The sequence below is a fragment of the Amia ocellicauda genome, chromosome 22 (assembly GCF_036373705.1).
Source record: "Amia ocellicauda isolate fAmiCal2 chromosome 22, fAmiCal2.hap1, whole genome shotgun sequence".
Taxonomy (NCBI): Eukaryota; Metazoa; Chordata; class Actinopteri; order Amiiformes; family Amiidae; genus Amia; species Amia ocellicauda.
The window spans coordinates 10787911-10804911 of record NC_089871.1 but is presented as its reverse complement, the minus strand read 5'-3'; the positions used below and the strand labels follow the sequence as shown (position 1 = coordinate 10804911).

Below are 17001 nucleotides of genomic sequence, written 5' to 3'. Positions count from 1 at the left end.
AGCCGTGCTTTAGTTTACAATAGTAATGCAGTGCTTTGGCGCCACCTACTGGCCACAGCGGCCACGCACGTTACTTAAAGCAGAAAAGTCCAATTGAACCCCTGCAGAGCTAACAGCAGGCTTTTTTCTCCCTCACCACACTTGCATTTAAACACTGGTTATTTAATATACAGAAAAGGAACTGTGCTCCGGGTCAGTGGGGCTCCAAGACGCAAGCCAGAGATTTCACGATACAATAACCAGGAGATCAAAATAATAAACAAACAAGAGGAAAGCACTATTCTAATAAAGATCTTTATTATTTTTTTGTTTTAAATAGATTTACAAACCATAAGAAAAACAAACAAACCCAAAAACAAAATATAAAATAAAACACATCAACAAGTGATCGTCAAAAATAGCAACATGTGCATCAACACGCAACTGTAAACAGTCTTTAAAATGGAGAGAGAGAGAGAGAGAGAGAAAGGAGAAAGTCTCAGAGCTGGCAGTTCTGGGGCCGTGCTGGACTGTGGGGGGGGCCAGGATAGTGTGCTCCTGAGTCCAGACAGGGGCCCCACGGGGGACAGGAAGGTGGTAGCACAGACGGGGGCCCCACAGGGGACAAGGAGGAGGCAACGCAGACTGGGGCCCCGCAGGGGACAGGGAGGAGGCAGCGGTGATCTCGTTCTTCCTGAGAAGGTAGGCAGGCTGTCTGGTGTCATTCATTAACTCTTTCGGTTGCTCTTGCATTAAGCGAGGAGAGGCAGGGAGGGCAAGAGCAGAGCGCATACAGAGACAGACGCACACAGACAACCTGCAGTTACACGAATCCCAAACCTCCACTGAGACGCACACCAACAGTTCACGTACAAAAGCGAAACAATAGTAATTATAATAAATGCATAAGAAGCTCTGCACACCCGATTATGACATCAGTTTATAACAGAGGACCCTCCATGTCCGCCCCCAGCCCCCAGCCTGCCTGCTGAGCCCCCCCATCGCCGCCTCCCACACCGAGACAAGGCCCCCCGCCCCGGCCACACAGAGAACAGGAATCAGACTCGTTGCAATGTAGTGGAAACCGACAGCCCTCCATCCCACATCCCATAATGAAGGAGCTCTGCAGAAGAGCAGTCACAGCAGAGAGGCATCGGCCGCTGCCCACCGGCCTGCCAGCCAGCCGGACACGCCAGATGGGCACAGTTTGCAGTGCGGGGCTCCTGTTTTTTAACATTCCTCGTCCTTCAGGTGCCGCCGCAGATCTCCGCTCTCTGGCCTGACCATCAGTCACTCGGGACAGGGTTCAAAGAGTGCGACAAGTCTGACCACTGCACGCCTGGGCCAGCCGGAGGAGGAAGAGGAAGCGAGAGCACAAACGAGAATTTCAGGTTGGGTTCATCAGTCTTGATGAAATACAAACTGGAATTACCAGCCGACAGAGAGAGAAAGAGAGAGAGAGAGAGAGAGAGAGAGAACTCCCCCGAGGAACCTGCTCCTCTGCTCTGAACGGGGCACGATGTTGGTGCCACGCAGCTCTGTGCCACGCCGTGAGGTTGAACCACAGCCAGCCAGAGACAAAAAGAGAAGGGGAGGAAGAAAAGGAGAAAAAACGACAGCGGCAGATTCTCAAGTATAAAAAACATTTAAAAAATAACCAAACTGGGGAAGGGAAAAAAAAAAGACAAAAGGAGAAATCCAACCGCTCTATTTGTAGGTCTTTTTTCTTTTTATAATCAATTTTCTAAAAAAGCAGAGGATTGTGCAGGACATGTGTGTGTGTGTGTGTGTGTGTGTGTGTCTCTAAGTTCAGGGGGGAGGGAGAGCATGTGTGAGTAGGAGGGTCGGTGGTCATGGGGGCACAGGGCTCAGTCAGGACTCCTCGGTGCCCGAGTCGTCCTCATCGTAGCAGCAGTCGTCATCGTCCTCCTCCTCTTCCATGTCCTCATCGTAGTAGTCGTCGTAGAAGAGGTCGGAGCCCTCGTCAGGCGCGGGTGCGCGGGTTTGCACACAGTACTCCGCCAGCGTGGTGGGCACCCGCACCCCGTCCCGCTCCGCGTCCGCCTGCGTCGACAGCACCTGCTTCCTGCACGGGCGAACAGACATCAGTACAGACACACACAGACACAATCTCTCTCTCTCACTCCCCCTCTCCCTCCTTCCCTCTCTCCCTTCCCCTCCCGCTCTCTCTCATACCTGATGATCTCTGCGTACTCGCGGTCCTTGCCCTTGCTGTCTCTCCACTTCCTGTACATGACCGAGGCGTCCACGTTGGCTGGGGAGAAGGTGTTGGGTTCGTTCAGCAGCGAGATCACGCTGAGGAGGATCGTCCTGGACAGGAGAGAGTAGGAGAGATTAGTACAGCCGTGCCCTCGCCGCTGAGTCAGTCCGAGTGATGGGCAACTTTCCTGCTACTCCAGCTTCCTCCTTCACCTCCCCCTGCCCCCCTCCATCTCAATCCCACCACAGCTGCGGTCATGAAACACGGGTACCTGACGTTCTGCGTGGGGTTCCACCTCTCTGAGGGCAGCTCTCCACTCTGGGGGTCGTCCACGGGGGGGTGCAGGATGGAGATGCACACGTCACCGTTCTGTCTCAAGGAGGGGGGGGGGACAGAAAAAAACAGGTTAAGATGCCATGTTGCTTTTTGTCCCACTTCACACGCACAGAGAGGTTGCAAGTGAAGAGTGTGTGTGTGTGTGTGGGGGGGGGGGGGTCAGACACTCTCACCTCGTAGATGTTGGGGTGCCACATTTTGGTGAGAAAGCGGAAGGCTGGTGGGGAGTATGGGTAGTCAACTGGGAACTTGATGCGAGCCTGAGAGAGAAGATTTAAATCGGTTTTAAACAGTGTTCATCTCTGCAATTCCCTGCAGATAAAAGACTGTGCTGTGCAGAAATGAGAACAACACTGAGCACCACACAGAGCAGACAGGAGAAGACTGGACAAATCCACTGAGCCTCATAGAGGGGACCTGTCTATCTCACTCCAATGACTTACAGACAGCCAGAGACTCCACCACCCCCCCAGTGCACTGTGAGGTGAGCTGTTAAACAATGGCCTCCAGCGCTCTGAGGGGCTTTCACTGTCCACCGCCTCTCTGGTGTTGAACGCCCATTGAGCTCCAGGCCGGCTCAGTGTCCAACACCCCTCCCCCACCTGCCTTCCCTTCGACTCTCAGGGGCTGGGAGCTGACCAACACACTCAGAGCCACAGGGTGTCCAGTGACCAGCACAACAACCTTCCCCTCTGCCTGTTCCTGGAGGGGAGCAGGTCCCGCAGCTTCCTCTCCTACTAGACCTCATTTACCTTGTGTCCCTCTCTCAGTCAGCCCCTGTACCCTCTCCCTCCCTCACAACACCAATCACAAAAGGGAGCAGACAGAGGTGGCAGGCGAGAGGGAAGAGTGCCTAAACATCAATCCCTCCCAAGGCACTGCAGTCCGATGCTTTGAGGCACGCTCTTTAATCAATTGCTCGTTAGTTAATTCAGGGGCACAGCCAAATAGCTGCAGCTGCTAAAGCCCTGCCCTGGAACAGAACCACACTGGGGCGTTCAAAGACGAGCAACCAAACCCGGGTCACAAAACAGGTCCCTGGCCCAGTGCAGCCCAGGAAGGTCTACGGCTCTATGGCCCGGTGTTGGTCTCCCTGCTGTGGACTGGGGGGCTACGCTCTCTTCAGCTACCCTCACAAGGCTGACAAAGACAAACACCGAGCTCTCCTGACAAACCTGAGCTGAGAAACCTCTGTCATCACTGGACTGTGGGAGTTGGTCTGGACAAGACAAGTGTGTTTAAGTGTGTGACTGGGGAGAGTCTCCGGCAACACTAACACGGCAAGATCTCAGACTGCCGAGACAAAACACAGTACAGGCCCCCAGGCACAGAGCTCACTGACAACCCCACCCACCCCTAACACACACACACCCCCCCACTACCCCTCACACATACACACACACACACACACACCCCCCCTACCCCTCACACATACACACACACACACACACACCCCCCCTACCCCTCACACATACACACACACACACACACCCCCCCTACCCCTCACACATACACACACACACACACACACCCCCTACCCCTCACACACACACACACACACACACCCTACCCCTCACACACACACACACACCCTACCCCTCACACACACACACAACCCCCCTACCCCTCACACACACACACAACCCCCGTACCCCTCACACACACACACAACCCCCGTACCCCTCACACACACACACAACCCCCCTACCCCTCACACACACACAACCCCCCTACCCCTCACACACACACACACAACCCCCCTACCCCTCACACACACACACACAACCCCCCTACCCCTCACACACACACACACAACCCCCCTACCCCTCACACACACACACACAACCCCCCTACCCCTCACACACACACACACAACCCCCCTACCCCTCACACACACACACACACACACACCCTACCCCTCACACACACACACAACCCCCCTACCCCTCACACATACACACACACACACCCCCTACCCCTCACATACACACACACCCCCTACCCCTCACACACACACACACACCCTACCCCTCACACACACACACACCCTACCCCTCACACACACACACAACCCCCCTACCCCTCACACACACACACAACCCCCCTACCCCTCACACACACACACAACCCCCCTACCCCTCACACACACACACACACACACACACACACACACACACACCCCCTACCCCTCACACACACACACACACACACACATACACCCCCCCCCTACCCCTCTCACACACACACACACACACATACACCCTACCCTTCACACACACACAACCCCCCTCCCCCTCAATCCCCCATTACGCACACACACTACCCCCTCCTTTTACTCTCTACACACAACCCCTCCTCTCTCTCACACAGTGCCCCCTATCTATCTGTCACACACACAATCCCTCCTCCTCCTCCTCACTCACACACTCCCCTGTTGTTGAGGAAAAAGGCCTACAGGAAACAAAGGACACAGCTCTCCAGCCTGGTTCAAAACTGTTCAGGCACACTGCATCCCCCCCACACCCACCACCCATGATGTGCAACTACACTGTCGCCTTCGCACTTCCACTGTTACACACTGAAATAGATATTAACAACTTTGGATGTTCAAGGTTTTGTATGCTTTGCACTACTGTCTACCAGTCTAAATCTGTCTATTTTGCGGTCCCCCCCCATGTGTTACAATAATAACCGGGTTACTGTGGAGCGAAAGCAGCCCGGGACACTGGGCTTGCGCAACCCTGCTGGAGGGGGAGATGGGAGGCTGTGACGTTTGACCAGCAGACAAACAAAACAAACCAGGGAGAGACGGGCACAGCGCCCCGGGCACCGCTGGCACAGGAAACAGCCCCCCAAACAACCCCATTAATATACACATATATAAAATAAAAAACAGGAAACGACATCTGGCGAAAACGGGTTCCTTTGTATTAGTCATGGCATGGGCAGCGACTACAGGAAACGCAATTATAATAAACCATTTTAATTAGGATTAGGAATGTACACACGCTATTCTTGAAGGATATGACTGACACACACACTGATCAGTCGGGGGGTCATATTCCCTTGCGTAACCCGACACGTTGATGACTATTTTCTTTGTCTGTTTTGGGGATTATTTTTAGCGGAACAGGAATAAACCCCTTCGGCAGTCCAGTGTGGCAGGAGCCGCGGTCGCGTAGCACGGCTTTCCGCAGCTCTGCGCCGCTCAGCCAATGGGGCGGCGGGGATTCTGCAGATCTGCGCACAAGTGCGGAAATCTGCGCCTACAGGGACGCAAACACAGTCCCGCACAACAAAAGAGCCCCGGCGTCACCCCCGGCCGGCCGGCCGTCCGCCACCCCGACACCACGCACCAGGGCTTCAGGGGGACCGGGCTCGTTTCGGTCCGGCTCAGTGGGTCAGAAAAACGACCCAGCACAGCACTGGAGGGGGGATGGGGGTTACATCACACCGCCCTCAAAAAGAGCCATATAAAACCAGCGGCTCTAACACGGGAACACGAACAATGCGCGCACAGGCCTGCAGAGGAACAATGGGCATTTGGGGAAAACGATGCTCCCCCTTTCCGTGTTTTTTCCTCCTCTGTCTGCAATCAACATTAGTTGGGGGGGGGGGGGGGGGTGATCTAAACTATAGCATAGATGACTGAAAACTTAACAGCGTCATTTGAATAATAAATAAAAGTAAAAAGCGCCGCTCCGACTGAGGACTGGACAATGCGAGAGCTGCCGTACAGTACACACACAAACAGCACTTTAATAAAGGGGGTCAAAGTTCAACACAAAGGCACACAAAGAAAAACAACTACCCCCCCATCCCCCTCTCTCTGTCCTCCCCCCACCAAAAAAACTGGGAAATAAATCAAACGCACAAGGGTGACCGAAAAATCAAACCACAACCGACGGTGGCTGCCTACCTTGAAGTAGCCCCCCTCGTAGTGCGTGTTGGGGGGCCCGAAGATCGCCACCTCCCAGTTGTACAGGTCGGCCTCGTCCACCAGCGTGATCCTGAAGCCCTCCACCGGCTCCTCCTGCAGGGACTTCATCTCCAGCATGAGCGCCTTCTGGGAGCTGGCGACGTGGTGGCTCCCATGCTGGGCCATCTTCTGCCGTGCGGGGCTGAGCGACAATGGATCCGGGGCTCTGGGTGCTGATCGCGGCGATAGAGATCTGGCTCTGTGGGTCTATACTGTTGATACAGGAGAGGGTTTGCTGCACCGTAACGTCCGTCTCCGGACTCCCGTCTCCGTCCCTCCGCCGGCGGCTGTTGCGCTGCTGGTGACCCGGCACCAAGGCGTCGATCTGCCAACGCTCCGCCAAACCAGCTCGGATTGGCTCCGGGGCTCGGGGTTTCTGCGCGGCTGCTGTCGTGCGGTCGGGCCCGGGTCGTGTCGTGTCGTCGTCGCCCTTCTTCCTCAAAACTACAGCCGCAGCCCCACCAGGAAACGGGAGACGGTGAGCCAGAAACTCTCGCCGTCCTTTGGAGTTGGTGGTTGATTTCTGTCGTGTATTTTGTTTTTCGGCGGTGGTGGTGAGGGGACGGACCGGGGGAACCAGAGAGCAAAACGTATATAACTTTAAAAAAAACAAACAAAAAAAAAAAACAACTAAAAAAGAAATGAGTAGTTGAGCGGACGTCCGGCCGAGTCGCAAGCGTCGTCGTCTCTCGCTCGGCTCTCGCTTCTGCAAAAGCTGCCCCGACAACAAAAGGCAAGCCGTCAATGCGGGCGCGGTGCTTGCCGGGAAGTGTAGTCCAAGCTACTCCAGCGGCCGACGACGCGGCGCTTATTGTGGATTCAAAACGCGAGCAGCGAGGGCGCGGGTGCGTGGACGGGGTCTCTCCATGTGTGATAGATTACCAACGGCCCAGTCAATAGGATGATCGATTAGATCCAGCGCCGGCCGTGAATGCTATTGCCCCGACGGGACTCCAACTCCCGATGCGCTTTGAGCCGACTCTTGCACATGTGAAACGGGCACAGCTGTTGTGATGTCATGTAAGTGCTGGTGGGTTGGGCTTGGGTGTCAGAGGGCAGGCCCGCACGTCATCTGGTTGTTGTTATTGTGATTATTAATCCGATTTATTTATTTGCCATAGTGACACACATTACAGACCCGGAAGTGGAAGGCATCGCAGGAGCCTTCGCTGTTTGCAGTTGCAGTGCCAGCTCGGACGGGCGGAAGGGGGCCCGTTTCGCTGCTTTTTTTGACTACGCATAAAGCGTGGAGTTAATGCTGTGGCTCAGTGACGTTCACACACACAACTGAGCAGCAACAGACTCTGAACTGCGGCATTGCCATGTTGAACCCCATGGATAATGAGTACAGTGAAGTACACTCTTTAAGCACCAGTAAGCTTCAGTCTGCTAGAGGTATACTCTTAGTTTACCACTGCAAGCTTACAGTGAGCTTCTTTCTCAGAGGGCAGGCATATGTATAGAAAGTGTGTTTGTGGTTGGAGTTTTTGACTTCCTTACTCCCACTGTGTGGACCCTGGGGCAGTGTCCCTCTCTCGTTCAACACACACTCGCTCTCTCTCTCCCACACACACACACACACGCGCACTCACCCTCTTTCACACACACATACACATGTCTCTGTCTGTCTCAGTGTCCCTCCCCGTGTCTGTCTTTCAGTTTCTTCCCCCCCCCTCTCTCTCTCTCTCTCTCTCTCTCTCTCTCTCTCTCTCTCTTTGTGTGTGTGTCTTTGTTCATGTCTCTGGGCTGTAGTGCTGAGTCACAGAGTCACTGGTGAGAGAAATACAGAGCACTGCCTTTCACAACAGGCCCAAAACAAGCCCGGCCCATAGGAGCCCTGGGGATATTGCTGGTATTATGATTACTGTTTGGAGTGGGCGGGGTTTGTGTGTCAGTCTGTTATTATAACTAGGCCGCCGATTGGTGGGATCGCAGTAAATCATTTAAGTGATTTTGAAGGGCATTCACACCTGTCAATCACTGGAGAGCAGGCCCACAATGTTTACCAAATGAACACCTCGTGACCTCAAAACCCAAATAATTAAAAGAAAAAAAACTAGACCTACAAGTTATATATATATATATATATATATATAATAAAATAAAGTGACTTAAAAGAGTAAGAAACCAGCAAATAAGAAGCCTAATTCCACTTATGTTAACCTGCCTGAACGGAACCAGCTGTTCGGTGAGTTACTATCATCTACAGTGCTGACACTGCATCTGTGTGTGTGTGTGTGTTTATGTGTGTATTGTGTGTTTGGGGCCTCTCAAGGCAGATGGCATCTTAATCCTAGAAACACTATACAACCCCCACCCTCAACCGGGTCATCACACACACACAGATAGGCACAAACACAACTAGAGATATACACAAACACACACATACATATTAACAGAGAGATACAGTCACACACAGTCACCGGGGCTCATACAAAGAGACACACTGACACAGCCGGCAACTAAACAAAGACTCGGCTGTAATTCTTCTTAATGAGTAAAACAGCCCTAATTACACCTCTTAATACTCTCTCTCTCTCCCACCCTACCACCCTCTCTCTCTCTCTCTCTCTCTCTCTAACACACACACACACACAAACACCCTTCCCTCCCTCCCTCCCTCTTTCTCTCTCAGGGCTGCCATGTGACTGTGTGTTTGTTTGTCAGGATTCAAGAGCACTGGGCCAAAGTATTAAAGGTCAGTGGGGTCAGTGCAAGACCAATCATGGCCCACAAAACATGACCACCCCCCCCCCCACACACACACACAGCAGCTGTTGTGGAACTGACAGTGGGGGCAATCTTAGCAGCCACATGATTGACAAGGTGCTCTGTAACCTTCCTGGGGTGGGAGGGAGGGTCAGTCCTGTGGTGTACTGAACCAGGTTGCACTGGACTGGACTATACTATACTGCACTGGACTGGACCCCCCCCTCTATTCGGATTCATCTACTCCACACTGCCCCCCACTGGGAGCAGCCAGGGATACTTAAACTAGTGGTTTCCAGCCCTGGTTCTGGAGAGACACAGTCCAGCCAGTACAGCAGAGTCTCCCGCCCTGGTCCTGGCATGAACCTGTTTATATCAGAAATAATGAATCCATTGCTGGGATCATTTCAAAGCTGTGTGCGGCTGTTTTTAAAATATATAAACGACATTCCAACACATTTCTAGGAAACTGCAATTTTTAACACTTCCCACCTGATGGCGACATTCACCCACTTGCCACCCAATTCCAGAACAGTGTGCTGGTATCGTCAGCGTTATTCATATCTGAGCATTCCTGCCCGTTCAATGGAGAGTCCTGCCAGGTCATTTCACCTTTCCGTCGTAGAACTATATATATTTTTGTAATAACCACTTGAATCTCTGACTTTGTGTGTGTTTTTTTTTATGAGCGCATATATGTGTTTGTGTGCATGTGTGTTTGTATTTGTGAAATAATAATACTAATGCTTTGTCTGCATGTGACAGGACGTTTTGATATATTACTGAATATGTATTATTGTATGGTAGTATGGAGGTTAATACAGAGATAGCTGGTTGTCAATGAAGCAGTGGTGTAGTTTATTTTAGGAGTCGTGTGAATCAGGAATAGTAGGCAACAGTAAATAAGTTAGTAGCTGTAGTGTAATAGTGGGACATAATAATAATAATAATAATAATAATAATAATACAAAGGAAAACAAATATGTCCTTGTTAGGATAGGGACCATATTTCCTGTGTGAAATTGAGAATTTAATATTTATATAAAATGTGTATAATACTCAGATGAGTTTGCTGGCTAGTGATGATTTACACAAATTGCAAATGAGAACCAGATGGACGTTAAAGCAGCAGATTCCTCTTTATCAGTGGCCTAAAGAACGGAGTCCCGTGGGCAGCACCCCCGCTCTCGGCTCCAGCTGGTCTTTATTTCGTGGGTTTAAAAGGGTGTCTCCTCGGAGCCAATCAGACGGAATGGCATGGCCGAGCTTCCTCTGAAGTGCAACGCCATACGGGTGGTATGAAATACCAGAAAGCTGTCAATAAATCAATATTAATTTCTACGCTTATTCACTTATTTTCTTTAAGTTCAAAAACATCTATCAAAGGAGCAACTGCTGTGGACATCAGACTTCCTGTTTCACAACTGTGTGGTTTGGGATTTCTCTTGTTTGGATTTTGATCCACAACAACTGGCAAATGCCGTTAGAACAGCCTCCTTGGGGCTGCTTGGGGGATTGTTTTTTTTTTACTACATCCAATCAGAGTCACAAAGGCCACCCTGAATGAGTCTTTGTGCTCGAGCTGCCGAGTGTGTGTGTCTGTCTGCGGATCACCTGCCAGTGGGGCTGCCTGTGTCGGCTGCTCAGCTGCACAGATTGAGAGAGTGCGATTCATCTCTGCTCCGAACAGCTGGGGCGTCCAGCCCGGCATCGCTGTCAGTGCGGAACAGCCGGGCGGTGAGAGGAAGCTATGTGGCTGCGGTGTGGTGAAATCTCTGACCACCCTGCGGTTCAGGCTGGTAAATACAACCATGTTCAACAACCACACCTGACACTGGTGCTGCTCTTACTGTACAACATAATACAAATATACTGGCCTCTTAAGCACAGAATGAGAAAAACAGTGTCACCAAAATAAACACTGGGTTTCTACTGATTGATAGTGTGTGTAGCAGTGGAATTGGGCAGAGATGCCTGGGGATCCCTATATGGCCAATCAAAGTTGTTTTCTTAAGAGGTCAAGAAGCCATTGAACAGTTATACCTTACCAGGGTTTACTAGAAGAGCACGCTCACCTCAGAGCTTCTCCCAGGGTGACCTTACAACACAATAGGTATTCTTGTTGAATGAACCCAAATCAGACATTGCACGCTCCGGTCCACTCAAACCAACGTTTTCATCACAGGAAGGCCAGAGTTACACAGTTGAAATATCTCTGTACTCGACGCAGCTCTGGGGTTTCGGTTCGCTGTGCTGTTATTAAATGTGCCGGTGCAGGCCTGCCCCCTCGCTCTCTCTCACCCGGCCGAATCGCGCTCCTGTCTCTGCAGCCGCTGCCCAGTGAGGAACAGTCAGCGCTGCTCTTGGCAATAAACACATTAGTAGCAAACACACAACGAGGAAGACAACATCGTCCTCCCCTGAGAGGATTTCCCCGAGGCGTATGGCCGATCAATCAAGGTCTTGGAATCAATAGCCTCAGACAGTCCGCACCGAGACACCGGTCACGCAGTTGGCTGCCAGTGTAAACAGCGGGGCAGAGTAGAGCTGTTGTGGCAGTGGGATCGAGTGCTGAAGGGTGTCCCATGAGCATCATTTTCTTTCCTTCTTGTACCGCACTCCCTCGCTCACTCCAGCACACACTCTGTGACGTCAATAAAGCATCTAAACTTACCGCAGGGAGTGGGCGGCGAGGGAGAAATTTGGGACGCCACCCTGGTGTTGTACCACGCTACCGGGCACACAACGGGCTGCCCAGTGTGTCCATACAGTTCTGTTTGCCTGTCCTGGCAACTCAGGGCGGGCCGTCTGGGCACGGGAGGGGGAATCTCACTCACAGATGACTGGCGCTGCCTCTGGACCAGCGAGCGCAGCGGTTTATACAGGAAATAAACCCCTCCTGACAGACAGTTGATGAAACCACTGACTCACACACAGTTAATTGTGAACGATGTAATATGATGTGATTGATTTAATTTAGTGGATGTGTGAGGGGGTTGGGGGTCAGGTCGTGGCTGGGGGGCAGAGCTGAAATTCCTGCCATCAACACTTAACAGGGAGAGAAAAACAATTCTCATTCATGTTGGAGAAAACTCTCCAAAGGCCAAGAAGAGACTGTCTCTCTGCGGGGAGATCAGGACAAGCACTGGGCCGTCAGCGCTGCCGCGAGAGCAGTTTGAACTGACTTTTCTCCTCATTTTAAATGAATTGACCGATGTCACAGCAGCACATCTCACCTCGGTGAGTCATGTGTGTTTTCATCTCATTATTCGCTTCCGGCTGTGCAGATTCAGACTAAATCTAAAAACGAATCATTCCTTTACAGTATTTTTATTTGTCAGACGCCCCCTGCTGTCAGACAGACACTTTCCTGTTCGCCATGACTGTGAAGCGGACGCAGGTGTGGGATTAATCACAAGACAGGTGCTGCCTGCCTCCACGGAGAGTGCCTCACCTGTACCTGTGGGTGCTGCTGTCATGTGACCAACAGAGGGCGCCCTTGTCAACCCGTTCCCCACCAGTCATGGCCAAGCTGCCGGTGTCAAAGTGCATTGTGGGATTGGAGCCGGAGCTTCTAACAGGAACAGCAGAAGACGTTCTCAGTGCCAAACATTTTTTCATTTCTATTTTTTTTTGGTCATTTAGGTCCCTCTTGCCCCCTCCATCCCCCCAACCTCTCTCTACAAGAAGATGTAATGCAGATATATTTATCCTATACACACACACACATACATACATACATACATACATTCACACATATATGCATACATACATACATACATACATACATACATACATAAATAACAGTAATTGCCCCTGACATTCCAGCTCATAATTCTGCTATTAAACTGCTGTGCCTACTTGGCCTCAGGTCTGTTCACACTGGACTGCAAACCCACACACTGTGTTCCCGGCACAGCCCTGAGTGACACAGCGCCCCAGGGACCCGGCCCAGGTGACAAGACTCCTACACATTTCGCTTGTCCTTTATAACTCATAAACCAGAAAAAAAAAAAAAAAACTCAGAAAGCCTCAGAAAAATATGTAATACCTGAAGAGATTGAACTAAACTGCTCTGCTGGTAACGGAACTAATGAAAGAAAAAGCGGAAAAACAAACAAACTGAGAACCCCCTGACAGCTCTGGGCTTCTCGGAGAGTGCTGTCTTAGCACTTTGTGCCACAAAATATGTATTACAAACATCTGCCATTGTTCGGCGGATTGCTTCTCTTCGGCGGGCTTTGCTTCATTAGAGATTTTCATTAGAGTGGAATTCTAGTCATTAAAAATTTCATTATCTGGCCTTTCGCATTAATGCAGCCATTAAAACGGCGCGCTGGATGCGATTGTGTCGAGATGGAGATCTTAAAGCCCAAGAGCATTGCTCCTGCCTCGCTTTCTCATAATTTATTTCATTTTATTTTATTTCAGTTTTTTGTGCCGTAGTTCAATTAGATTTTTGTATTTTCCTTATTTTCCATTGGGTTTATTAAATATATATATATATATATATTTTGGGCCATGTGAGATTTTTTCCCTTTCTTTCCGAGATCCATGAAAAATGCCGTAGAGAACAACAGCATTAATAGTGCTGTGCTGCCTCTGACTGTCTCTAACATCACTCTGTGTGACAGGGATTAGAGCTGAAGTCCTGGGAGGAAACGCCGTGTTGCTGTACAAGGACGATAGCTGAGAGACCAAGGATTGCATCAGAATGTGTCCTAATTTAATTATAAATCACACTTCCTCTTCTTATAATGAAAAATGTAATAATATTATAAGATCACATTCTAAAAATGATCCCAAATACTTTGAAATCCACTGCTGTGCTCAACACGGACACAGGGAGCTGGGAGAAGCCAATCAGAGTCGGTGCTGTGGAAAAAAAATTATCATTGATCTTAAATGTTGTTTCCCGTGTGGCTCCTGACTGTCAAGGCCCGGATAAAACCGAGTGGATTGGACGGTCCTTGGCTGAAGCAGAGTGCCTCGAGAGCGGGATGAGCGCAGGGCCCTTCTGTGCCCGGGATTCGAGCAGCGCTGAGCTGTCCTCTGGTGATTTATGAAGTGAAAGGCGAGAAGGGAGTGAGAAGCAGTTGTTTTGCGGTTAATAACAAGAAGAAAAGAGATATTATTCTTGCCGGGGAGGTGTGCGTCTCCCCTATCTGCTCATGAGGAGGGACAAGGCACTGACAAACGACCTGGGGCAAGGGAGGGCAGGAGAGAGGGAGAGACCAGGAGAGAGGGCGGGAGTGTGGGGGGTGGCACAGCATCAGACACGGACATTCCGCTACACGTCTGAACTCACGTACACACAACAACAAAGTCAAACACACCACAGAAACTGGGATGATCGAAGGTGGACTTGCGGAGACACGTGGGGCAGCACAGGAGAGACCCGGCCCCTCAGTCTGCCCTGGGCTCCAGCGTCTGTGGCGTTTCATTCACTGGGCACCGGCTTCTCCTCCCCCTCTCCGGCACCGAAAGGGTTCCTCTCAGAGCTCGGAAGCTGCAGAGGTGCGCCGAGCCTCCAGGGGATGGAGAGGGGGTCTTGCAATATTAATCAGCTCGGTTTAATGAGACAGTATCTGTTTTGACAGTAATGGGTCGCAGCCCCTGTGTACGCCTGGCACCGGTCCCAGTGATACAGTCTCCAGTCACCGGAGAGTGGGGGGGTTGGCCAATACTGCTGTGTATAGGAATCCCCCACCCCCATCTCACTTCACAGCCTTTCCACCCCACTGCACAGTCAGAGGGCCTTGTTGAGCTGCTGATGAATAGCTTGCTTGTGAAAAATAAAAAATAAAGTAATCACTTTGTCTTGAGCCACAATAGGAGCACGTGGAGCCAGGGGCAGCACAGAGGTCGGAGCTGCCCTGCCTCTCGCTGAGCCGCTCTCTCAGGCGGCTTCCCGGGGGAGGCCAGGGGCCGAGCCAGCGTCAGCTCTGAGCATGAGCTGTAAGGTTTAGAGTCCCACAGCCTCACACGGTATGTCTTAGTCCGTTTTTTTGTTCTTCGTTCTTCTGTGTCAGACGCTACAAAACTCTGCCATGACTTTGTGTGAGAATAATAGATTTATTTTGATTTTTGTTTTAGGAATGTGTCTCTTAACATATTTATCATACTTGCGGCCTCGGCACGTCCCACTACAGTCCCGGTCGATGCTGGCTGTGGTTCTGCAGGCCCCGTCCCGCTCCCTGCCCCGTCTGACTCCAACCCACACCCTCTGTTGATCGCAGATTTGTATGTGTTTATTTCTCTATTATGATTATTTAAATGGTGTTTCTGCGGAGCTGTTTCATATGCGGCTTCTGTCTTCTCTTCAGAGCTGCTCTGCTCATTATCCCGCCGCGCGCTCCTGTCAGCACGCCGGGCTCCTTCCACGCAGTCAGGGAGATGAAAGCCCGAAAGAAGATTTTTTATTTCTTTTGTTGTTCTGTTTTGGGTTTTGTATTTTCAATTCCCCAGCCTCCCCTTGTGATCACTCAGCAGATCAAATACGGACGACAGGAGGGAAGGGAGATATAGGCTGCGCCAAGACAAAAAACAGCTGACGAATTTCTCTTCTATTTTCATAAATGTCACTCTGGCAAACAGTCATTACCGCTGTGTCGTCATCCTGAACGCAAAGCTGGTTAACCCCTAGTGCTCGTTAACCTTCCAGCAACCTTTCCTCCAGTACCCGTCCCAGTGCCGCTCTGGTGTCTGGCACCGGCTCACTGTGACCCTGCACAATACGGTTATTAGGAATGGCTGGCCAGACCAGCAGCTGCGAAGAAGGCAGTTTAAATAATGAGTATTATAATGGTTTACTCATACTGCAATATAATCAAGCTGCGTTACTTTATATAACTTAAATGTGACTTGTCACGCCTGTGTCAGAGTGGGCTCTTGCTGCAGCGCCTCTGCTATCGTGAATCCTATCTAACTGCTCGCGTCGGGCAGGAACATGTGTTGGGCCATAAAACCTAAAAGTGCATCAGACAGGAAAATATCGTACCATTATGCATTTTCTAAGCACCATTACCCGCAGTGTTAAATTAATACTAGGAAATACAGCCTGCTATAGCACTTGAGCTGCGCATTAATTTCCTGATCCACTCCTGGCTTTCCACAGCGGCTCCAATCTAATTAATTGCTCCGATCAAAGCCCAGGAGCACGACGGAGTGACGGAGTGGAGAGGCGCTCGCCCGTCCCAGCCTCTGTTGGAGTCACCTGCCCTTCAGGTGGCCGGCGGCGTGCCTCCGCTGTCCTTTCACAGGCCTCAGATGAGCAAAACCGACCCAAACCACAATGCAGGGCGAGAGCAGCGTCACACCATCACACCCGTATTGAGTTTCAGTCCCGCTGTGACCCCCCAATGTTTCCTCCCCTCTGCTCTTCCCACAGGTGTCAGAAGGAGAGGATTGCAATTGTCCTTGCTGTCTCCGCTCCATTGAGGGCAAGAAGCCAAGCTATAAATCAGCGGTCTCGGATGCGGGATCTGGCCTGGGGGGGCCATCAGCACAAAGACGGGTGCTTTTTAATACAGGGATCAGGTTCCTCTGCTCTGCCTTGTTCTCCCTGGCCGCTCCCGGTTACATTACGACTTGCTGTAATAGAGCAACTCGCCCATCTCCCCTGATGCCGCCGGTGTCTTTATTTCCAGGGCAAAAGCAACATCGACTCCTCCGTTTCACAGTGTGTCAGATTAGGCCCCCTCTCCTGGTCCCCTTGTGACACAGCTCAGTGTGTTGGTGCCTCTCACTCGTGCGCTGAAGCCGCGGTGCCGACGGA

At 51.1% G+C, this 17001-nt stretch overlaps 1 protein-coding gene across 1 annotated transcript; it reads right to left on the bottom strand.

Moving 5' to 3' along the window:
- Positions 1-275: 275 nt before the first annotated feature.
- Positions 276-7389, bottom strand: cdc34a (cell division cycle 34 homolog (S. cerevisiae) a). The gene is made up of 5 exons (XM_066695232.1): positions 6456-7389; positions 2710-2796; positions 2472-2569; positions 2176-2310; positions 276-2065 (listed from the first exon to the last, which is right to left on the bottom strand). Exons 1-5 carry the CDS (start codon positions 6639-6641, stop codon positions 1852-1854), a joined length of 720 nt encoding a protein of 239 aa, XP_066551329.1. The 5' UTR covers positions 6642-7389; the 3' UTR covers positions 276-1851.
- Positions 7390-17001: the final 9612 nt, after the last annotated feature.

Excerpts from the sequence above, each read along its gene's own strand:
- cdc34a (XM_066695232.1), bottom strand. The coding sequence starts at position 6,641 with ATGGCCCAGCATGGGAGCCACCACGTCGCCAGCTCCCAGAAGGCGCTC. Across the intron at positions 2,311-2,471 it reads AACCCCACGCAGAACGTCAG|GACGATCCTCCTCAGCGTGA; the intron begins GTACCCGTGTTT and ends TCTCCTGTCCAG. Across the intron at positions 2,066-2,175 it reads GAGTACGCAGAGATCATCAG|GAAGCAGGTGCTGTCGACGC; the intron begins GTATGAGAGAGA and ends TCGCCCGTGCAG.